The following is a 23,200-nucleotide window of genomic DNA, read 5'->3' on the forward strand; positions in this document are numbered from 1 at the left end:
GGCGCCTGGAGCAGCGCCGGACTCCAGGGTCGGCCGGGCCCGGTTCAGGCAGCGGCGGGTGAGGTTCCAGGTGAGAGGGCCCGCGATTGTGAGTGAGGGTCGGGCCTGTATGGGAACGTAGGGAAGGCCGGGCACGCACGGCTGGGCGGGGCATGGCCGGTGAGCCCGCGCCGGTTCTTCTGCGGCCCGGTGCTGGCGGGGCAGTGGAGCGGGTCACAAGGGGCCTGCAGAAGGGGCGCCAGCTAGGCGGCCAGCGAAGGGTGTTTTTTTTTGTTTTGTGAAACCTATCAGTGAAGGTAGTTCTTGCAACCTGTTAGTCGGATAATCCTCCGACAGTCTTCATTCTGACATTAGGACAGCGAAGGGACTTTCCTATGCTTCATGTGGGCTTTGGAGTTCAGAAAAAAAGCACATTCTAGAGCCTCTTATGGCTTCAAGTGCCCCTTTCCTGGAGTCTGTGCCTCATGGATTGTGATTAGGAGAGGAATGTAGATCAGCCTGTGAAGTGTTTGAGCTCCTTCGTGTTCCTGACTGAACCAGTGCTAGAGGCTAGAGACAAGGAGGATTAATTATTACGGGTACAGAAGAGAAGTGTGTATTGGCTTGCTTCAGACTTGGGAGATAGAGCAAAGTTAGCTGACCCCGGACTGCTCCACCTTTCTTTCTTCCATTTTCTTCTTGGGGGATGCAAGTAGAGGCAAGAGGACAGACCTCAGTGAGCCCTCCTAGGTGTCTTTGCTCCCTAGGTATTCCCTTTTAGGATTGGGGTTTTCTTTGGAGGCTTTGTCATGCTTTAAGCACCCTGGCTCTTTAGAAGGGCGCCTGATTCACTTCAAGGAGACCAGAGCTGCTACTACCCCAGTATGGGAGCCGATTTGATTGAGGGACTGCTGGCCTAGTGAAACCTGCCCAGACCACTGGCTTCATGTTGTCATGGTGACGGGACTTTCAGCTCTCTGAAGGGCTACTAGTCTGCCTCTGCTGCTACTTTTTGCCCAAGGAAGTTTTTTGGGGGACTTTCCTCTCCTGATGCCTGGGTTGACTTTCTTCCCTGTTGGCCCAGGCCTTCCTGTTCCCCACCTCCTTTTTTAAAGGAATAATTTTTTTAAAAGATTTATTCATTATATGTAAGTACACTGTAGCTGTCCTCAGACACACCAGAAGAGGCCATCAGATCCCATTACAGATGGTTGTGAGCCACCATGTGGTTGCTGGGAATTGAACTCAGGTCCTCTGTAAGAGCAGTTGGTGCTCTTAACCATTGAGCTATCTCTCCAGCCCTAAAGGAATAATTCTTAAGTATTATTTCTTTATCGTTTGGGGTGGGTATATGCCATGGTACACATGTAGGTGGTTAGAAGATAACTACATAGGTCTCCTGGAACTGTCATTTTTTTTTCTTTTTTTTGGAGCTGGGGACCGAACCCAGGGCCTTGCGGTTGCTAGGCAAGCGCTCTACCACTGAGCTAAATCCCTAACCCCCTGTCATTTTTATAGTTGTGAGCCACCATGTGATTACTGGGAAGTAAACCCTGGTGCTCTGGAAGAGTAGCAACCAGTGCTCTCAACCTCTGGGCCGTCTCACCAGTCCCTGTATTATTTGTTTTTGAGATTGGGTCTCACTATGTAGCCTAAGCTGGCCTTAAACTTGCAGTATAGCTTAGGCTAGCCTCAAATTTGCAGTGGTTCTCCTGTCTCTGCCTCTCAGGTGTGTAAGAGACATCTGACTCCTTTCCAGTCATTTCAAGTCAGTTTTTGCTTATGGGGACTGACCCATGGTTTCCTGAGTCCTGGATTAGAAATCAAAATTTATATATATATGTGTATATATATATGTATGTATACAGAGGAGACCTTTAAGAAAGAAACCTTACTTTTAAAAAGAGTTGTCCTTATTAGAATCTTTTTAAAGGTTAGTTTCAACTTACTGCTTGTAGTTCATCATGAAACAAAGTCAGGGCAGGAACCTGGAGCCAAGAACTGAGGGAGAGACCATGAAGAAATGCTGCTTACTGGATGCCTCCAGTGAGTGCTAGGTCCCTTGAGACTGAGTTACAGACAGTTAGGAACTTCTGTGTGGGTGCTGGGAATCGAACTAGGTCCTCTGGAACAGCAGCCAGTGCTCATAAACCTCTGAGCCTTTTCTCTAGCCTACTAGAGTTTTTTAAAATTATATTTTTTTATTTGGGTGTTTTGCTTGTATGTATGTCTATATACTATGTGTGCACAGTGCCCTTGGAGGCCAGCAGAGAGCATTGAATAGCCTGTGAAATAGTTGTGAGCCACTGTGTCAGTGTTGAGGATTGAATCTGGGTCCTGTGCTCTTTTTCTTTGTTTGTGAGTGTGGGTGTTTCTCTGTGTAGCCCTGGCTGTCCTGGAACTCACTCTGTAGACCAGACTGGTCTCAAACTCAAGTGTATCAGCCTCTGGCTTCCATATGCTGGGATTAAAGGTATGGACCACCAACCCCAAATGAGAAGCTAGTGCTCTTAGCCACTTAGATCAATTTTATTTTTGTTATTTTAAACTATGAGTATGTGTATATCTGCATATGTTGAGTATAGGTGCCCTTGGAGGTCAGAGGTGCTGGATCCCCCTAGAGCTGGAATTATAGGCAGTTATCATCTCCTAGATGTGATGTTGAGGATTTAACTTGGGTCTTCTAGAAAAACAGCAAAGTCTTTTTTAACCACTGAGCCTCTCTTGAGTCCCCCATACCTCTGCTTACCCCCTCCCCCCTTTTTTTTCTGAGATAGTCTCACTGCATAATCCTTGTTGGTTTGGATTTTGCTATGTAGACCAGGTTTAAACTCAGAGATATCTGCCTCTGCATCCCTGGTGTTGGGATTAAAGTGTTTGCCACCACACCTAGGCTAGCTGTCATCTTTTATCTCCTGACCTAAACTGAATTCACATAAACAATCTGCAGGGCTGGGTAGCTCATCGCTTTAATCCTAGCACTCTGAGTGCAGAAGCAGGAAGATCTCTGGTCAGCCTGGTCCTCAGAGTCAGTTCCAGGACAGGCAGGACTACACTAAGAAACCCTGTCTTGAAAAAACAAGAAAACAAAATGGAAGTAGTCCTGTTTTACCCTTTTGATGGTCTATAGTAGGTGTAGGATGTTACTGTGCGTGCGTGTGTGCGTGTGTGTGTGTGTGTGTGTGTGTGTGTTTCTGCACATACATGCATGTCTGGTTTGGTTTTGGTGCTGCTGTGCATTGAACCCAGTATAACAACCCAGGACATCTCACATGCTAGGCAAGTACTACTTGTTACCTACTACTTCAGGTTTTTTTTTTTTTTTTTTCTCTTCCTTTGAGCAAGGATCTTATTAAATAACTCAGGGTGGCCTTAAACTTGTCATGCCTCTACCTCCGCCTCCTTGTTAGGGTTACAGATATATGCCATCACACCCTGCCCCAGCACTCTGCCTTTTATTTCATGAGATGGTGTCTTGCCGTGTACAGTCAGGCTGACCCGGAACTGAGCTTCTGAAATCCTGTGGTTATAGGAGTGGACCACCATGTTTCTGTTTCCAAAATGTTCAAGATAAAAGGTTTGCATCCATGAAACAAGAATCCCTGCTCCTCCTCCTCTAGATGCCAGAAGGCCATGCTGTACTCTGCTTCTAGGAGTCTGCATAGCACAGGCACCTCACACAGGTGAAATCATACAAAATCCATCCCTTTACGTCTCGCGCCTTTGTAGCATGTATCAGAGTTCCATTCCTTTTTATAGCTGGGTAATATTCCACTGTATGAATGTGCCCAGTCTTGTTTGTTCCTGTGTTGATGGTGCTTGGATTGTTTCCAGTTCTTTTCTGTTGTGACTGCTGCTGCTATGAATATAACCGTGTAGGTAACCGACTCCCAGTTTTTCTTTTGGGAATGTGCCCAAAGTCATGTGGCTCTTTTCCTTTTCTACTGCTGGGCTCACAGAGCTACATCTCATCCGTTAACTGCAGTCCACGGTCCTGTAATGCAAAAATGGAAATAATATCAATCTCGCTGCAGAGTGAGGTGTGCAGATTAGATCGTTTGACTGTGGATTTGATTTCTTACCTCCTGTACCCTGTGAATAACAACCATTTTCAAAGGGCAGCTGCTTTCTCACTCATCCCCAGCCCTTAGTGCTAGGTTTTGTGAGAGGCTCTCCTTCTGTAGTCCAGGCTGGTCTGGAATTCAGTATGTAGGGCAGGCTGTCTTTGAACTGGGCATGATCTTCTTGAGTTCTGGGATTGCACCACATTGGCCTTTTTGGGGATTTTGTCTGTTTGTTTTGTTTTTGATAGGGTCTGTATAGCCGAGACTGGCTTCAGACTTGCTAAGTAGCAGAGGCTGGCTTCCATCCTCCTTGACATAGCCATGTGTGGTGCCATGGCTGACTTCCTTGAGCTATTGGACCCCATTATGCTACGGTCTGTGCTGCTTTCTTTCTTCTTCTTCCTGGTGGCTTCAGGGCCATCATAGTGTCCTGCCAGCTCCCACCTCTTTTTTTCTACCATCCAGTTTTCAGGAATTTGCTAAGCATATTTTTTTGTTAGTGTTGGGATTGTCCCCATTGATCCTGAGTATAAGGGGAGTCTCAGCATAACCATTGTTCACTGTAGGACCTTATGCTCTCTTGTTCTAAGTCTGGATGGAACTCCTATGTCTGTGCCTTTTCTTTCTTTCTTTCTTTTTTTTTTTTTTTTATTAACTTGAGTATTTCTTATTTACATTTCGAATGTTACTCCCTTTCCTGGTTTCCAGGCAAACATCCCCCTAATCCCTCCCTCTCCTCTTCTTTATGGGTGTTCCCCTCCCCATCCTCCCCCCATTACCGCCCTGCCCACAACAATCACGTTCACTGGAGGTTCAGTCTTAGCAGGACCCAGGGCTTCCCCTTCCACTGGTGCTTTAACTAGGCTATTCATTGCTACCTATGAGGTCAGAGTCCAGGGTCAGTCCATGCAAAGTCTTTGGGTAGTGGCTTAGTCCCTGGAAGCTCTGGTTGCTTGTCATTGTTGTTCGTCTGTGCCTTTTCTGTCTATAGATCCAAACGTATGTCACAGCCAGCAGTGAGGCCCCCAGGCTCTCTGACCTGCCTCATGTGGATTTGAGTCTGGTCTCTATGGGACTAGAACAAGCTTTCCTTTATTCTTCAAAGCTCACCTTTTTTCTTTTTTTTTTTAAATCTTTTGTCAAGTTTGTGTCTGACAGACCTTAGTTTCCAGTTTACAAGGGGGTGGCAGCCCAGGAGAGATGTGCCTGGGGCAGTGACGGGGAGCAGTACCTGCCACAGGTTTCCTGGGAAGTTGCTACTAGGTCCTTTGTCTTCTCCTCACCCTCACTGAGTGTTATCTTCAGCTCTCATTGAGCATTTTTTCAAATGCCCACTGCCACTTTAGCCTTCAGCCCGTTGCTTTGAGTTAGATCTATTTTGGAGCTAGATGGCAACAGGAAAGGGAGTGGAAGAGGAAGATTGCCAGTCTCCCTTGATGTCTGGGGAAGGGCCCTTCCACATTCTCTACTCAGCTATGGGTACTGGGCTGGCTGAAGTGTTACATGTGCTAATATATGGGTCCTTCCCATGGGACAATTAGCCCTGTCGGTATTGAGCTAATCAACTTTCACTTCTGTACATCAAAAATAGGGGGAAGTTGAATTTATATAGTTCTCCTGTTTATGACAAGAAAGTCAGAGTATTAAAAAAAGAACATAGAGCCTCAGATGAGGACCAGAACTGTAGCTGAGACCAGAGCGTGCGCAGGTAGGCGTGAGCTGCCTGTGAGCTGGATCAGAGCAGAGACCTAAAAACGTTTTTTTTTTTTTTTTGAGACAGAGTCTCCCGAAATTCAGACTGGCTTCCAGGTGGCTGTGCAATGCAGTGATGGCCTTGAACTACTTACCCTCCTACTTCAGATCCGAGTGCTAGGATTGTTACTGAAGATATTAAGTCTCAGAGCTTAGGCCCTAAGGGTCCCAATAACAGACAAGTATAGAGGAAAGCAGTGTGGCCATACTGGGAAGGGGACTGTTTAGGAGGGGTCGGTCATCTTAAATCTCTTTGTTCTTCTTCCCAACATGGCTTCATTGAATAAATCATTTTTTTGCTTTGTACTCTTAATTTGGCTCTTTTGGTTGCCCCAGTGAGTGCAGGCAAGATGGCTGAGAAGATGAGGGTGCTTGCCGGGCCTGAAGACTTGAGTTGTGTATCTGGGACCTATGTAAGCTGCCCTCTTATTTCCATGTGTGCATATTACATAGCACTGGCTGGCCTGGACCTCACTGTGGCTCTGTAGACCAGCCTTGCCTGGAGCTCAGCCTGCCCAGAGAGGAGAATCTTGATAATGCACAGCATGCAAGTAGGATGTAGTTCACACCAGTCATTGACTGTTAGCCAATGAGAATCAACAGAGCCTGGAGCAGACTCGCCAGGGATGTGGGAGCATCCCAGCAACCTGAGTAGCCAAGGTTGGGTTGCAGAGGTGGACAGACAAAGTGCTTTGAAGTCCATTGTGCTTCTACACCAAGTTACTTCTAAATAGTGAGCTAGTGGTAGCTCAAGCCTGTAATTTGTCACTTAGCATGGTCAGACTGGAAGGTCTCTGCCAATCAGGTCAGCCTGGGTTCCACAGCTGGAGGCCTGGGCCTTAGTGTAGAGACCCCATCTCAAAGTCTCGGGGGTGGGATGGAAGCTGGGCTAGGGGTGCGCACCTTTAATTCCAGGACTCTGGAGGCAGAGGCAGACAGACCTTTGTGAGTTTGAGGCCAACTTGGGCTACAAAGTAAGACCTTGTCTTAAACAACAAACAAAAATCTGATTATTCTGAGGCCTTTGTGGTCAGGGATGTGAGAAATGCTCAGTTGGCTGGTTCTGGCTCTGTTCCAGGATTGTGGTCATGCTGCCAGCCAGGACTGTGTCATCTGGAGGCTCACTCAGTCTCCCCTAGGACTAGGGGTGCTGTAGGACAGTTGACCCCTTGTAGAGTGAGTGGTCTGCAGGGAGCATGGAGAAGAGACGGTAGAGCCTTTGCTGGCTTGACCTCAGACCCTGGGTTCTTTACAGGATGAGCACATTTTAGCTCTGAACTCATCTCTTAAACGATGCTGGGCACCAGAAAAAGTCTTGCTCTAGAAGAAGATTGTGCTCAGACACACTTATGGACTGAATTAAGAGACTGAGTGAATGAAACAGGAAGGGGAGGGAACTTTCTGGGACCACTGTGATGGATGCAGAGACACAGTGGACAGACCCATGCATGGCAAGCACTCTCCTAGCTATGAGCTCAGTTTCTAAGGGTTCTGTCCCTTGCCTGGTGAGTGGTTGAGGCTGAACACGGGGAGCTTCTGAGTTACACATTACAGCTTCTGCAGGAGTCTAGAGACAGACAGGCAGGTAGGAGGGGAGCCTTACTGCAGCAGAAAGCTGGGGAGGGACAGGGATTTTAGACACCAAGTGTCTTGGGGTGTGGAGGAAGGCCTGATTGGGGCTGGTAACCAACCTCCTTAGCTGGCTTGAGAAACTTGTTGGCCTGCAGCAGTGGTTGTGAAGTTGTCTTGACTCTACAAGATGAGCCCAGAAACCTAAGCCTCTCTCTTGTGGATTCTCGACTTTCTCTGGCTTGAAACTGGGATACTTATTCTTCTAGCCTCCTGGGGCTGTCTTCAGGTGCCTACTAATGGCAGTTTTGTCTCCTGGGTTATATGACAACTAATTCTTTTCCCCAGTTCTGCCCAGGTCATCCTGTTGGTTCTTACTGCTAGTGAGACTAAGTACTCTGTAGGCTGTGTTCCTTGCTCTGTGATAAGAGCTTTCCATATCCTCTGTGACAAGGCCCTGCTAAGCTTCAGTGAGCTGTGTGGGAAGCCTGGACCTGGAATTCCATAGAATATCACCGGGGTAGATGGCTAGGGCACGGTTCTGTCCCACAGACACCCCCCTTGTTTAGTTGTTTGGAGACAGTCCTACTGTGTAGCCTTGGCTGGCTTGGAGCTTGCTATGTAGACCAGGCTGGTCTGAAACTCAGATCCACCTGCCTCCAGAGTGCTGGGAGCAAAGATGTGTACCAGGTCTGGCCTAATCATTTGGTCTTTTATGTTTTCAGTTTTCTTTTCTTTTTTCCTTTCCCTTTTTGAGACAGGGAATCACTCTATGGCCCAGTGAAAGGATGAGTCTGGAACTTACTGTGTACCTGAGGCTGAACTTGGACTCCTGATCTTCTGCCTCAGCCTCCTGGGCTCTGTGATTACAAGCTTTAGCTACGCCAGCACGAGCTTTTTTTTTTTTTTTTTTAAAGTAAACTCTCCTTTTGTGGCCCAAGCTGACCTTAAACTCTTGCCTAAGCCTCCCCAGCTGTTGGCAAATTACATGCATCTTAAAAATTTTCGTTTTATGTATATGAGTGTTTTTGCCTGCCTGCACACAATGTATGTGCCTGGTACCTGCAAATGCCCAAAGAGGGTATTGAATCACCTGGAACTGGAGTTGAAGATGGTTGTAAGTTGTCGTGTTGCCATGTGGGTACTGGGAATTGAACCTAGGTCTTGTGGGAGAGCAGCAAGGGCTCTTAAACACTGAGCCACCCCTCCAGTTCTTATTCATTCTTTTTTGAAGTAGATAGTCACATATAGTAACTAAGAAGAAATCTCTTCTCTAGATCCCCTTAAGTAATGTACCTAACTACAAGATACAGATTACAAAGGGGTGAAACATGCTTCATGACTTATGCAGGTTTCACAGCTTCACCTGCACTTCTGTGTGCTTGTTAGCCCTGTGCAGTCAAGCAAGACAGTCTAGTAGCCCTTCTGCACCCAGCCCCCACCCCCACTCTGAGCACCTCTGGGCACTCGTGTATTACAGTGTGTGTGTGTGTTGTGTGTGTGTGTGTGTGTGTGTGTGTGTACACCATGTGTTAGGAATAGTCTACCTATAGTCTTATATATGCCACAGTTTTGCTGTTAGCATCCAGGTAAGCCAGCCCCGGCAGCTGGAACAAACCACTGTTCTGTAGCAGTTCATCTCATTCTGACAGGTTGCTTCCACTTCCTAGCCGTTATAACTTCTATGAAAGTTTTATGAACTTCATGAAAAGATTAGAGGGGTTTTTGTTTGTTTGTTTGTTTGGTTGGTTGGTTTTGTTTTTAGAGACAGGGTTTCTCTGTGTGGTCTTAGCTGTCCTGGAACTTGCTGTGTAGATCAGGCTGGTCTTGAATTCAGGGATCCACCTGCCTTTGTCTCCTGAGTACAGGATTAAAGGTGTGTGCCACCACTGCCCGGCCATATTAGAGTTTTAAAATTATTATTAGTATTATTCATTTAAGCATATGGTGAATATATGCACATATATACTCAGCAAAATCAAATGGGGTCAGATTCCCTGGAACTCGAGTTAGCTGCCTAACGCAGGCATTGGGAATTGATGAAAAGTGTGTGCTCTTAACCACTGAGCACCTCCCCAATGCAGACTGTATTTCTTTGAGATGATTGTCCACTTTAGTTTCTGGTCCTGTGGTAGGTGCATGTTTAGGTATTTTCCTCATTGTTGTTTTCTTTTTTTTTTTTTTTTTGTCGTTGTTGCTCTTTTTTGAGATAGTGTTTCTGTATGTCGTCCTAGCTGTTCTAGAAATCACTCTTAGAGCAGACTGGCCTTGAACTCAGATCTGCCTGCTCTCCCTCCCGAGAGCTGGAACTAAGGTAAGGTGTGCAGCACCACTGCCTCCTCCTTTACCTCGAAGCTCGCACTCTCATCCTGAGCTGGGCTTCTAGGTGTGCTGCCTTGCCCTGCTTTGTTACTTGTTTTGTTTTTGGTACTGAGGGGAGAACCAAGTCTGCTCTGCATGCTACCCTCATGCTCTGGGCATCCCACGCCCCATTTTAAGAACCCGCTGACCTATTTTCTGAAGAGTAGCGCCATTTACAGTAGGGCATGGGACTCCATTTTCTTTATGCCTTTGCTGCCTGTGTCTCACACTTACTTTGTCTGCCCTTGGGGCTGTTGATAGTAACTTTCTTTTCATGGACTGACTGACTACCTGTAGTTTTACCTGTAGATGTACAGCTCACTTGGGTAAAGGATCACGACTGTTATTGATGTTTGAGATGGTTCAGAGAGATCAAGCAGTTACTTGTAACTCCAGTGTCCAGGGTCTGATGTCCTCTTCTGGCCCCACAGGTACCTGTACTTACGTCCACACACATACATACTAAAAATAAAACAATGTAAAATACTACTGTCAGTATTTGAGATACAGTCTCACTATGTAACAACTTAAGCATTACTAAGTTCTGCCCTCAGCTTCCTGTACAGATTATGGAAACAACCTCTTTGACGGTTTTGCAGATAAATCTAAGGGCTTGTTTCCCTTATTGTTTTTTTTTTTTTCCTTGTCTTTTGAGGCAGGGTCTCTCTACATAGCATTAGCTGTCTTGGAATGGACTGGCAGACCAGACTGGCCTCAAATTTACCTCTGTCTCTCGAATGCTAAGATTAAAGGCATGTACCACCATACCTGGCTTTAAGATGCTGGGATTATGGACATGAGCTACCATGCCTGGTTCTCACTGGTTTCTTTATCATTTTTTGAAACAGGGTCTCATGTGGCCTATGATAGCCTCAAACTTGCTATATAGCCCAGGATGACTTTTCACTTCTGATCCTCCTTCCTCTACCCACCAAGTGTCAGGATTATAGGCATATACTCACTTGGTTTGATGACACGATGAGCAGTGAACCAGGCAAGAGCCTACCAACTGTGCTACATTCCTGGCGGTGGTTTACTTCTTTGTGTGCGCCTGTGTGCTAAAGTGTGTGTGTGCACATGTGTGCATGTACTTGGAGAAGCCAGAGGTTGCATTAGCCTTAGTTGCTCTCCTTTATTTACTTCCTTATTGACACAGGGTCTCCTGTGTAGCCTTGGCTGACCTGGAACTCACTATGCAGACCAGACTGCCTTAGCTCATAGCACTTTCTTTGCCTCTGCCTCCTGAGTCCTGGGATTGAAGGTGCTCACCACCGTGCAGGACTATCCCTTATTTTTTCAGACAGTCGCTCACTAAACTTGGAGCTCAGTGATTGGCTAAACTAACTGGCCAGTGAGCTGCAGAATTTGCTACTTGTCATTGAACCTTTTCCGGCTCCCTGGCTTGTTTCTTTATCCTTAAGCAAACATTTCTGGGGCTCAGGTACTGAGTTTCATAATCAACTGTAATGTGTAATTACATAGGTAAACCAGAATTTCCTTTTTCCTGATTGTTCTGCCTATTCATGCACATTTGCATTATGAGTTTTTTTTAAAATATTTATTTATTTTATGTATGTGAGTACACTGTAGCTGACTTCAGACACACCAGGCATCAGATCTTTTTTTTTTTTTGGTTCTTTTTTTCGGAGCTGGGGACCGAACCCAGGGCCTTGCGCTTCCTAGGTAAGCGCTCTACCACTGAGCTAAATCCCCAGCCCCCAGGCATCAGATCTTATTACAGATGGTTGTGAGCCACCATGTGGTTGCTGGGATTTGAACTCAGGACCTCTGGAAGAGCAGTCAGTGCTCTTAACCACTGAGCCATCTCTCCAGCCCCCGCATTATGAGTTTTAAATGTACTGCTGGGAACTGCATAGGTGCAGACGAGCTTGGGGGGTGGGGGGATTTTTCACTCCCGAGTCTTCTGACCACAGTCAAGGCGTCTGTCTTCCTTCATTTACTTAGGTCTTGTTTCTTGTCTTTCTATATTGTTTTATGGTTCTCTGTGCATGCGTTTTGCTAAGTTTTTTAGTATTTGTATTTTGGGATGATCTCATGATAGAGGCAGAGGCTCTTCTGTTGCGTTTGTTTTTGTTTCAGCCTAGGAGAGATAAAGTGAAGGAAACAGTGGGATTCTGTACATCTAGGTGACCGGCTCCCACACTCAGGACCAGGCAGCTCTATGTGGTTTTGTTCATAGCTCTGTTGGTTCCTCAATGGTGCTAGAGCTCTGGTCAGAGAACTCAGAGCTGAGGCTGGTTGGGGTGGAGGTGAGAACGGGGGTAAGAATAGCACTGTGAGGTGTGAGTGCTGGAATGTTGGGCTTGGGTTCAGGTCATAGGAGAGACAGGAGAAGAATGGGGGGTTTGCATTGAGACTGCAGGTGAAGACATCTACGGGTGAAAACTAGATGGAAGGTACAGTTGAGACAGAGGAGGAAGAGGCCAAGGCTGTGAGGTGGCAGAAACATGCAGGATTACCCAGGAGAATACCCAGACCATCAGGAATTCCGCTAAAGAATGGGGGTTAGGGGTGGGCTGAGACCCCAGGGAGAGGAGGAGACAGTGCTTTGCAAGTATAGCAAGGAACAAAGAGCTCTTGGGGTGAGATGGGAATCTACTGAGGGCAATGCCAGTGGGGTGGGAGCAGCATTAAGAAACTTGAGTCTCGGGGCTGGGGATTTAGCTCAGTGGTAGAGCGCTTACCTAGGAAGCGCAAGGCCCTGGGTTCGGTCCCCAGCTCGGGGGGGGGGGGGGGGGGGGGGGGAAGAAACTTGAGTCTCTCAAGAGAGGATGTGGGCTCACTGGCAACTTCATTAAAGCTGTTGTTGGGTTTCAGGCCTTGAAGACATGTGGGTGTAGGTCAAAAGCTCTCTTCCTATTTAAGCCAGTGCTCTGGCGAGGGGTTCCCTTGCAAGTGCTACTCCCTCTGGAAGGCTGCTGCTGAGCTGCAGGGATCTTAGCATGCTGAGAGCTGTGAGAACTTCTGTGAGGCCTGTGCCTAAGGTCCACCGAGTCTCAGAATGTAGATAAGTTGGCCCCAAACTCACAGAGATCCATCTGTCTCTGCCTCCCAACTGCTGGGATTAAAGGTGCATACCACCATGCCTAGCTTAGTCATCTGACTTTGGACCTTGTAGGGTTTATTGTTGGTTGTTGAAACTAGAATCTTTTTTTTTTTTTTTGGTTCTTTTTTTTCGGAGCTGGGGACCGAACCCAGGGCCTTGCACTTCCTAGGCAAGCGCTCTACCACTGAGCTAAATCCCCAACCCCGAAACTAGAATCTTATTCCTGCCCAGGCTGGCCTACTTGGGATCCTCATATCCTAGCCTCCTGACTTCTAGAATTACAGCCTTGAGCCAGTGTACCTAGTATGCCTTATAGGCTTTATTTTGTCTCCTTTTTTTTTTTTTAAAGATTTATTCATTTATTATATATAAGTACACTGTAGCTGTCTTCAGATACACCAGAAGAGGGCATCGGATCTCTTTACAGATGGTTGTGAGCCACCATGTGGTTGCTGGGAATTGAACTCAGGACCTCTGGAAGAGTAGTTGGGTGCTCTTAACCACTGAGCCATCTCTCCAGCCCTTGTCTCCTTTTTATAATGCAGATTGTTTGAAAACTAAGTGTAATTGATTTGAGGGCTTTCCTTTCAGTTTTTGGGTTTTGTGTCGTGTGTGTGTGTGTGTGTGTGTGTGTGGGTGCGCGCGCGCGCGCGCCTGCTGTCTGTGTGTGTGTGTTAGGATTATGAAACATTTTTTTCCTTTTCCTTGTACTCTTTTGGCTTTTCTTAAGGCCAGGTGTGTGCTGTCTGGAGTTTATTTTGGTGTGAAGAGAGATTCTTGTTTCCCAGGGAACTTTCCACTGCCAGCACTTAAGTCCTTCCCCAATTTGACTCTCTTTTGTCCACATGTGTTCTGAGGGGCCTTCTTGCCACCTAGTTCCTTACCAGCTGATGGTTTCTGCCTATATCCATGCCGACCACTTCCACTCGGGCACTTACTCTGGACTTCTCTAACTGCCAACAGTCTTTCTGAGGGCCCTCCATCTGCCCTCTTGGCCCTTTCCTCCCTTGTCACTTTCTGATGTTTCCAGTCCTGTTCCTTCTAATTTCCACTGTTTCCTGTCTTCCTGCTTGTGGGCTATTTCCTTGCCCTACCACTTTCCCTCCTTCAGTCTCTGCTGTCTAACTGTGTCTCTCCTTGATTTGAGGGCCTTCTCAACTTCCACAGCACAAGAAGATAAGAGTCTTGTTTGGTTGGCTGGGTGGCCTTACCTATATTCCCTGCCCTTCTTTTGCCCAGGGTTTGTGTGCTTTTCTTCCTCCAGGTGCCAAGTTATACCTGTGCAGGGGCACTTTATGCTCACCTTGCCCCGTTCAGAGCTCTTAACATAGTTTCTGCAGAGACTAATTTTCACATGGTCCAAGTTCAGTTACATTTTATCAAGCATAAGTACTTCCCCAGCTCTGTTCCCATTTCTCCTTTTTTCTATCTTTTTCTCATGTTTATAATTATAAATGCACAGTAACTTTGTGTATGTATTTGTAGTAGTGGGGATGGCACCCGGGATTTTGTGTACTAGACAAGCACTCTATTGTAGAGCCGCACTGTGGTTTCTGAGACGGCAACTCAGCATGTTACCAGGGATGGGCTCAGGTGCTCAGGCAGTCTTTTCACCTCAGGCCCTTTAGCTGCTAGAGGTCTCGGGTTTACCATGTGCCCCACTCTGAACTTTTATTGAAGATTGCTGTTGTAAAATTTATTTTTATGTGTATGAGTATTTTGCCTGCATGTCTGTATGTGTACCACTTGCACAAAGTGCTCCCAGAAGCCAGAAGAGGGTAGCAGGTCTCTTGAGACTGGAGTTATGGATGGTTCTGAGCCACCATATGATGCTGGGAATGAAACCTGTCTTCTGGAAGAGCAGCCAGTGCTCTTAACTGCTCAAAGATATTGATCCATCTTCCAGTCTTTGTTAGTTTAGTTTTTTTGAGACAGGGCTTCTCTGTGTATTGCTGGCTGATGTGGAACCTACTCTGTAGACCAGGCTGGCCTCAAACTCATAGAGATCCACCTGCTTCTGCCTCCCGAGTGCACCACCACCTGGCTTCCAGCCTTTATTTTTAATATTTTTTAAAAATATATTGTTTATTTGTTTATTTTTGGAGACAGGTCTCATGTAGCTTTGACTGGTCCAGAACTCACTCTGTACACCAGCATGGCCTTAAACTCACAGAGATCCACCTGCCTCCTGAGTGCTGAGATTACAGTTATGTATCACACACAGCAGATTTATTTTTAATTATGTAGGAGTATGGGTTTGTGTATGTGTGTAAAATGTCTCTGGAGGCCAGAAGAGGGCTTCAAATTCCCTGGAGTTGGAGTTACAGGTGATCTATTTGATATGGGTGCTGGGAACTGAACCTAGGTCCTCTGCCAAGATTGGTAAGTGTTCTTAACCGCTGAGCCATCTCCAACCTGATGTTATATCTTTTTCATAACTGAACAAACACTATTTCTTAGAGTTCCTTTCATCATAGTATGATATCTTACTTAGGTTTCTGTTGCTGTGATAAAATAATGACCAGAGACAGATTGAGGGAGCCTGCGCACCACTATCTAGGGAAGCCACAGAGGAACACTGCTACTGCCTTGACCTTGATGTCTTCCTTAGCTTGCCTGCTTATGTAACCCAGGACCGCCTGTTCAGGGTGCCACGCCCACAGTGGGCTGGGCCCTCGCATATTTATCAGCTGTGAAAAATGTGCCCCATAAGCCAGAATGACCAGGCATTTTCTCAGTTTACCTCAGTTCCCCCTTCCCAGGTGACTCTAGTTATTGTATCCGCTTGATAGAAAGTGACCCACGGGGCTGGAGAGATGGCTCAGAGGTTAAGAGCACTGTCTGCTCTTCCAGAGGTCCTGAGTTCAAATCCCAGCAACCACATGGTGGCTCACAACCACCTATAATCAGGTTTGGTGCCCTCTTCTGGCCTGTAGTTGCATACATGCAGGCAGAAAGCTGTATGATGTATACATAATAAATAAATAAATGTTAAAAAAAGATTTATTTAAAAAAAAAGAAAAAAAGAAAGAAAGAAAGTGACCCACACAGTGTATCAAGGACTTCTCCATAACACCTTCTAGGGCTTTTTTAGCTGTGTTCCTCTCATCAGTGGCCAGGTATCCATTGTTTTATTTTATAGTGTTGCTTGCAGTGAGTGACCAGGGCATGCCAGGTACTTTGTGGCTCTCTGTACAATGTAGGAGTGAGCTTCTTAGAGCTGGGCTTGACAGAACACGGCGGATGCCCTGAACTGTGAGCCACAGTCATTGTGACAAAAATTTTCAACCCATTTTCTACTATGAGGTCAGGCACAGCCTATGGACCCAGGGTACAAACCATGAGACTAGAGCTTCCTTCCTTCCATTCGTTCCCCGGTCGCTTAGCAGGATTGTGCTGATCTCCACCTGTGCTCTCTGGACAGCCATCAGCCCACTGAGATTCACTTGTGCCATTTTTACTCCTAGCCTTCCTGGGTGTGAAGAAGAAGAGGAGTTCATTTACCCAGAATCCTGTCAGCTTCCACACCCACGCCAGTGTGTTGAAGCCCCTCTCTTCATCCACTCATCTGCTTTGACTTGTGGCAGAAACGAGTACATAGACATCATTCTACAGACTGGCAGGGTTTCATCTGCCTGCCTCATAACTGTAGCTCTTTAGGGGGGGTACTTTTCTTGCCACAGACCTGCTGGTTGATGTCATCTTGCTACCGCAAGGGACTCTTTCATCAGTTGCCTCATTGCTACCCACCGTCTTGTCAGCTCGCCTTGTGATGTGCAGCCAGAGACAGAAGGGCTTTCTCCTCTCTGCTCCTTGCTCTGCTTGCTGAATGGGCTTTAGTGTGGAAGGATGACCAGTAGATGGCATCAGACAGAAACACTCCAGGTCTGGAGATGCACCTCCAGAGGGGTGTGACGTGTGCTCTCTTGTACACTGTTTTTGTTTTTCCCCACTCCATAGCTCTTCTCTGAACCTTTCCTCTCCTCTTTTCTGCCCTTTTTCTGGACATCTGTCCGTTGTTCCCATTTCGGGGCCGTCTGTCTCCATCTTTACCTTTCCTCGTTCCTATGTGTTCTGGCCCCTTGACAGCTGTCAGGCTCTGGCTCTCACTACAGACACCATGCGGCAGGCTAAAGGCTGCATGCAGTGACACACAGGGCAGTGCTGGCTACACATGGAGTGAGAAGCTGTCGTTGCAGAACAGCGGGGAACATTTGAACATCTGATAAAGATGTCCCAATATGCCCTTCGTGTGGGTCTGGGGTACTCAGACTTGCTGGAGTCAGTTCCTGTAGCTTTCACAGCCAGCCAAATAGATTTTAGCAAGCACTTACTATCATCCCAGTTTATACTCAGGGAGACCAGGGTGTGGCAGCCATTGCTGCAGATAAAATCTCTTCTGGGAGGGATATGCGGAGTAGAGCAGGAGCTGCCCTCCTCAGCCCGCTTTTGGTGTTGGTGTGACCATGTGGTAGAACTGTTGCCGTGGTTATCAGGCCTTGGTAGATTAGCCATCTTCATGACTCTGGCAGACTAGGAGAGGAACCACACCTTAGTCGGGTCCAGCTGGGTCAGCCAAGATTCAGATCTTGCCAGAGTTGCTCTTTCCTAGAACTTCAGAAGAGCCCACTGGCTTTTAGCTGGCCTGTTCCCTTTGAGGCTGGCTTCTGGGGGGAAGCCATGTAGACAGCTCCTGGAATCAGAATGGAAAGCTTAGAGCTCAGCCTGCTAGGGGAACACCCTTAGAGTAAGAACCATTTCACTGGGCTGCATGTGTAGGTTAAGCTTAGGCTTACTGGGGTCCCTTGTGGTGATATCCTAGATCACATAAGAGTTTATCCTCAGGCAAATTCCAAAAAAGGTCATGAAGGTGGGCCACCAGGGTTAAGGACTATGTACTGGGGAAGACAGGGCCTTCTGGGGAGCCTGGAGTGGCTAGAAGTCTTGCTCATCTCCCAGCAGCAGACAGAGAGCCGTCTCCACACGTACATGCTCAGATGAGAGGAACAACAGCCAGCATGTCTTCTGCTTGAGAAGTGGTTGCTGTCCTTGGGTTGATTTCTCTTCTATAAGACAAGGACATCAGGGTGTCTTTCCTTTTGTCCAATGATGGTGGCAGGGGAGACAGCTCTTAATTCCTCTTCCCTGAGGATACTAGGGTCCTTGTGACTTCAGCTGAGTGCCACTCATAGCAGAAATAGTGACTGGACTGAGCTGGCTTCCTGATGGGAGCAAGGCAGATGGTGAACTACAGGAAACTCAGTCAGTAGAGTCTGACAGTCCTTATGCAAGCCCTAGAGAGCCCAGCCAGCTCTGCTTTACTGTTTACACTGCACAGCCCATCTGAAAGGGATGGGTAAGCCCTGAAATAGCCTATGCCCCACTCTTCCCTAGTTATTGGGGAGGAGTAAAGCAGAGGAAACCCCCCACCCCCATATACTGTTGACTTTCAGTGTGCTGGGGGATAGGATGGGTTCTACTCAGGGCTGCCTTAGAGCCTCTTCCCGTGAGCTGACCTTGACGTGTTTCCTTATTCGTATTTACTCCTTAGGTGTGTGTGACGGCTGGAAGGGGAGGTTCCCCTGAGAAAATATTGACAGACCTCCTGTCTCCTGGCTGCCTAGAGATTGTTACCCTTGGACGCTGGAGGCTGGAATCCCAGGACTGACCATACTCCCTGGCCTCTGCTGCCATAGCTTGTTAGACCTTGTTGTGCTGACTGAAAAACCAGCCAGAGGACTGAGGGCAGCCAGCATGGAAGAAGAGCAGAGGCTCCCAGGGGCCGCCAGGGCCTTGCTGCTGATTGGCCCTGCCCTCCATTGTCCTAGGCAGGGTGCCAGGAAGCTGGAACTTTGTTATCTGGGTAATTAGCTTCAGACCCTGGACTGAGGCTGGCCAGGTCTTAGGGCTACTTCCCACAGGCTGTGCACCCTGACCCCAAGAGGGAGGCGAGGCGCTGTGTACAGAGGCCCGGCCAGCTGAACACTTGAGGTGTCAGTCCTGCCTGGGGAACGACTGCAGGCATCCCCACTTACACACCTTCCACCCCACCCCATGCCACACTGTCCTCCCTGGCTGGGCTCTGCCCCTTAGGGCAGCTGGGCCTGGTCACAGTGTGGGGCCTCCCATCTCAGCCTTGCCAGGGACAGAGGGCACCAAGTCTCAGAAAGGGGATGCCCCCAAGGGTGCCAGTCCAGCCAGCTGCCCCACCCTTCAGGCTTGTCCTGGCCCCCCAAACCCAAATCGTGGTGCCCCAAGACGTCCTGTGGGCAGACATCCACCACCATGGCCGAGCACCTGGAGCTGCTGGCAGAGATGCCCATGGTAGGCAGGATGAGCACCCAGGAGCGGCTGAAGCATGCCCAGAAGCGACGTGCCCAGCAGGTAAAAATGTGGGCCCAGGCTGAGAAGGAGGCCCATGGTAACAAGAAGGGCCATGGGGAGCGGCCAAGGAAGGAGGTAGCTGGCCTCAAGCCTCAGAAGCAGGTCCACTTCCCTCCCAGCATTGCCCTTCTGGAGGCTGCTGCCCGGAACGACCTGGAGGAAGGTGAGTGTGCTTGAGTCCTAGGGCAGAGCACAGCAGGCACTCCCACCTGTCTGGGTGTGGCCCTGCTTGGTGTTGGCTCAGAACTAGACCTAGAACTGTCTCTAGCTCCTGGGCTCCAGCCACAGCTCTGATACTGATAGTGAACTGTCCTTAGTAGGGGTGGATGCAAGAGGTCTTTCTGTGAGGAGTCAGGTCATAGGAGGGCTGGACCACGGGTAGACACATCGGAGGTTGCAGAGAAATCTAATACTGAAGTCTCATGCCTCTCAACAGTGTGTCCCACGAATCCTTTCCCTTTATGTATGCCTTCTAAGCCCCAACTCTGGAGAGTAGGACAGCGTTGTTCATTTCTGGTTAGAGATGGAGTGGGTCCTAGAACACACATGGCCTGGCACTACTACACACTTTCCCTGGCCCTGCTTTGACTTTTCCCCTAGTCTTCCCAGTACAAAGACAAGTCTAACTTTAGTGGGCTCTCTTCTCTTCACTGTTCCCCATGCTTATAACTTCTGGGGCCTGAGGGAAGAGGCACTTGGTATCTCTTGAGGACCCTTCCTGCCTTCCTTTTCTTGCAGTCCGCCAGTTCCTTACCAGTGGGGTTAGCCCCAACCTGGCCAATGAGGATGGCTTGACTGCACTGCACCAGGTAAGCGCCGGCAGGAGTGGGGTGGGCTGCCTGGCCTAGCTGGGGATCAGGGTTTGGGGCTTAGGTTGCTTGTTTGCAGTGCTGCATTGATGACTTCCAAGAGATGGTACAGCAGCTCCTGGAGGCTGGGGCTGATGTCAATGCTCGAGACAGTGAGTGCTGGACACCTCTGCATGCGGCAGCTACCTGCGGCCATCTGCATCTGGTGGAACTCCTTATTTCACGGTAGGACCTGCTGGGTATACACATGGTGGCTCACGTGACCCATCTGGGATGCTTCTTCTGTCCTTACCTTTTCTGTCAACCCTACCTGGGATCCCAGAGGGTTCTTTGGTCTGCCTGGCAGGCTAGACTTCCAACTCTGGACCAAGGGCCTCTCCATAGTCAAATGCCATTTGGTCAGTGTTGAGGATGGACTTGTTAAAGGAGGGAAGGGGAATGAGGAGACCAGCCGTGTCTAGGAGGAAGTGCCTGGATACAAAAGAAGCCTTTACCCCTAAGGTGGAGCAGAGGAAGCTAGTGGCTTTACTAGATTTAGGAGCGTCTCCATTAGGTCAGGTATAGAAGCTTGGTCATCCTTGTGTGAACAGATGAGTGTAGCCCTTAGTGATAGATCAGGGGTATGTAGCTAACAGGTCTCTGGGGCTCCTCTGAAGCTGCTGTTGGACTACAGGCATCTGTCTAGATCTGCTCTTCCACCATGCCTAGGCACCTCTTCTGTGTTCTAGGCACCCCAGAGCCCTTGCACGTCCATAAGTGCCTCTCCTATATTTATGGGGTAGATGGGGGTCATAAACCTGAGGCCTGGAGGAATAAAGACTACAGGTTGGATAGAGGTTGCTAAGTCTAGCTTGAAGACAGGGTTTAGTAGGGGGTAGTAGTCAGGCCCGAGGCCAGCTTTTCTTGCAGGAGCTAGGGCTTTGTTTTCTTCCTTCCTGTCTTCTCTTCCCAAAGACAGTGCTAGGCTGAGGCCACCATTGAGGGGAAACTTGATGCAAGGGGTTTGAGGAGCTGTTGTATGGTGGCTGAGGCTGGTGGCTTGTCTATCTTCTTTGTAGTGGTGCAGATCTCCTTGCAGTCAATACAGATGGGAATATGCCCTACGACCTGTGTGAGGATGAACAGACACTGGATTACCTCGAGACTGCCATGGCCAATCGTGGTGAGTGTGCTGTGCCTGCCTGCAGGGGGTGGTGCCCTAGGTCATGCCTTCTCTGAGCCAGCTTGCTTCTCAGGTATCACCCAGGACAGCATTGAGGAGGCCAGGGCAGTGCCAGAGCTGTGCATGCTGAATGACCTCCAGAACCTCCTGCATGCTGGGGCCAACCTCAATGACCCTTTGGATCATGGGGCCACTCTGGTGAGAACTCAGTCACTTGGGGATGTTTGTCCTGGGGCAGGTACTTGGAAGGGGTTCAGGGATTCAGGGCTGAGTGGTCTGCCCGCAGCTGCACATCGCTGCTGCTAATGGGTTCAGTGAGGTGGCTACCCTGCTACTGGAGCAAGGAGCTAGCCTGAGCGCTAAGGACCATGATGGCTGGGAGCCTCTGCATGCTGCAGCTTACTGGGGCCAGGTGAGTACACAGGAGCAGGGAGAGGGTAGGTTCCTGGCTCTAGCTAGAGCCCTCAGCCAAGCAGCTGCTGCTGGCTGCCTGCAGGTACACCTGGTAGAATTGCTTGTGGCACATGGGGCTGATCTGAATGGAAAATCTCTGATGGACGAGACACCCCTTGGTGAGTGTGGGGTTGCCTACATCTGAGGGAAGGGAGTGGCCATGAACATGCCTGTGACACCTCTGTCCATCTCTTCTCAGATGTGTGTGGTGATGAGGAGGTACGAGCCAAACTGCTGGAGCTCAAGCACAAACAGGATGCACTCCTGCGTGCCCAGGGCCGCCAGCGCTCCCTGCTGCGCCGCCGCACCTCTAGTGCAGGCAGCCGCGGGTAAGCCTCTGCTGTGGTCACCAGTCACCTGCCGAGACCTTGGCTTCCCCAACCCCGCCCCATGGACATCAGCTGGCAGTGGAGCCCCACTGGCATTAGTGGGCAGTGGTTGTGAGATGGATGATGGTGTCTCAACATCCTCCCGCACAGGAAGGTGGTGAGGCGAGTGAGCCTGACACATCGCACCAACCTGTATCGCAAGGAGCATGCCCAAGAGGCCATTGTGTGGCAACAGCCACCAGTCACCAGTCCAGAACCTCTCGAGGATGAGGACAGGCAGACAGATGCTGAACTCCGGCTGCAGCCCCCAGAGGTGAGCATGCTGACTCCGTCCTGTCCCATATCCCCACCAGTCTTGGTGTGTGTGTGTGTGATCACTTAGTGCCTAGTGCATCCTAGTGAGGCCCCTATGGAGGTGGTAGCTCCAGTGACCCGTGCTTCTAGATGGGTTAGTGCTACTCAGGTGCACGCTGTTGACCCTCCCACGCTCACATCTGTCCCTCTACCACCACTTCACACAACTTGGAGCCCGAGGCTGGTATAGGTGAGAACAAGCACCTCCTCATGGCCTCTGGGGTCTTGGCTCTGCCCACAGGATGACAGCCCTGAGGTGGCCAGACCACACAATGGCCAAGTAGGGGCACCCCCAGGGAGACACCTGTACTCCAAGCGTCTAGATCGGAGTGTGTCCTATCATCTGAGTCCTGAGGAGAGCTGTTCCCCTGATGCCCTCATCCGGGACAAGGCTCACCACACGCTGGCAGAGCTTAAACGGCAGCGAGCAGCTGCGAAGCTTCAGCGGCCTGCCCCTGAAGGGCCGGGGACCTGTGAGCCTGGCCTGTCTGTCGACACCGAGACTTCCCAGCCTGAGTGTGGCTTCAGCACAAGTGGAGACCCACCCCTGCTCAAGCTCACTGCCCCCTCGGAGGAGGCGTCTGTGGAGAAGAGGCCATGCTGTTTGCTCATGTGAAATGTGATTCCTCAGTATGGCAGGGTTCAACCCCTTGCCCAGCCAGGGCTTCCTCATGATCTCTGGCCTGGTGATCCACTTCAGCACATACCCCAGTGCTGTAGGGGAGCTGGCACAGAGCCCCATCACCCTCCCAGCCCAGGACACTGGCCACCTTGCTCAGGGACGGACTATGCAGAGCTCTACTTACGGGCCTTAGGCCACAGACTGCTTATTTTGTGACTCTTGATAAAGGCTGTTTGCCACTGAGCCTTCTTCCCATGTGTCTCACTGGTTAGGAGCCACCCATGCCCGGAGCACC

At 49.1% G+C, this 23,200-nt stretch overlaps 1 protein-coding gene across 2 annotated transcripts; it reads left to right on the forward strand.

Moving 5' to 3' along the window:
• Positions 1–2: 2 nt before the first annotated feature.
• On the forward strand, positions 3–23,148 carry Ppp1r16a (protein phosphatase 1, regulatory subunit 16A). 2 transcript variants are annotated; one of them, NM_001130566.1, is given in 11 exon segments: positions 3–70; positions 18,344–19,339; positions 19,915–19,985; positions 20,065–20,210; positions 21,044–21,147; positions 21,221–21,345; positions 21,434–21,559; positions 21,644–21,719; positions 21,800–21,929; positions 22,080–22,242; positions 22,525–23,147. In NM_001130566.1, coding segments are annotated over 10 exon segments (1,578 nt in total). In that variant the 5' UTR covers positions 3–70; positions 18,344–19,077; the 3' UTR covers positions 22,900–23,147.
• Positions 23,149–23,200: the final 52 nt, after the last annotated feature.

Source organism: Rattus norvegicus, chromosome 7 (assembly GCF_036323735.1).
Source record: "Rattus norvegicus strain BN/NHsdMcwi chromosome 7, GRCr8, whole genome shotgun sequence".
NCBI lineage: Eukaryota > Metazoa > Chordata > Mammalia > Rodentia > Muridae > Rattus > Rattus norvegicus.

Bases quoted from the DNA above. Each gene is read 5' to 3' on its own strand.
- Ppp1r16a (XM_063263876.1), top strand. From the start codon at position 19,078: ATGGCCGAGCACCTGGAGCTGCTGGCAGAGATGCCCATGGTAGGCAGG. The intron at 20,211-21,043 runs GTAGGACCTGCT...TCTTCTTTGTAG, and splicing joins GTGGAACTCCTTATTTCACG to TGGTGCAGATCTCCTTGCAG. The intron at 21,560-21,643 runs GTGAGTACACAG...GGCTGCCTGCAG, and splicing joins CTGCAGCTTACTGGGGCCAG to GTACACCTGGTAGAATTGCT.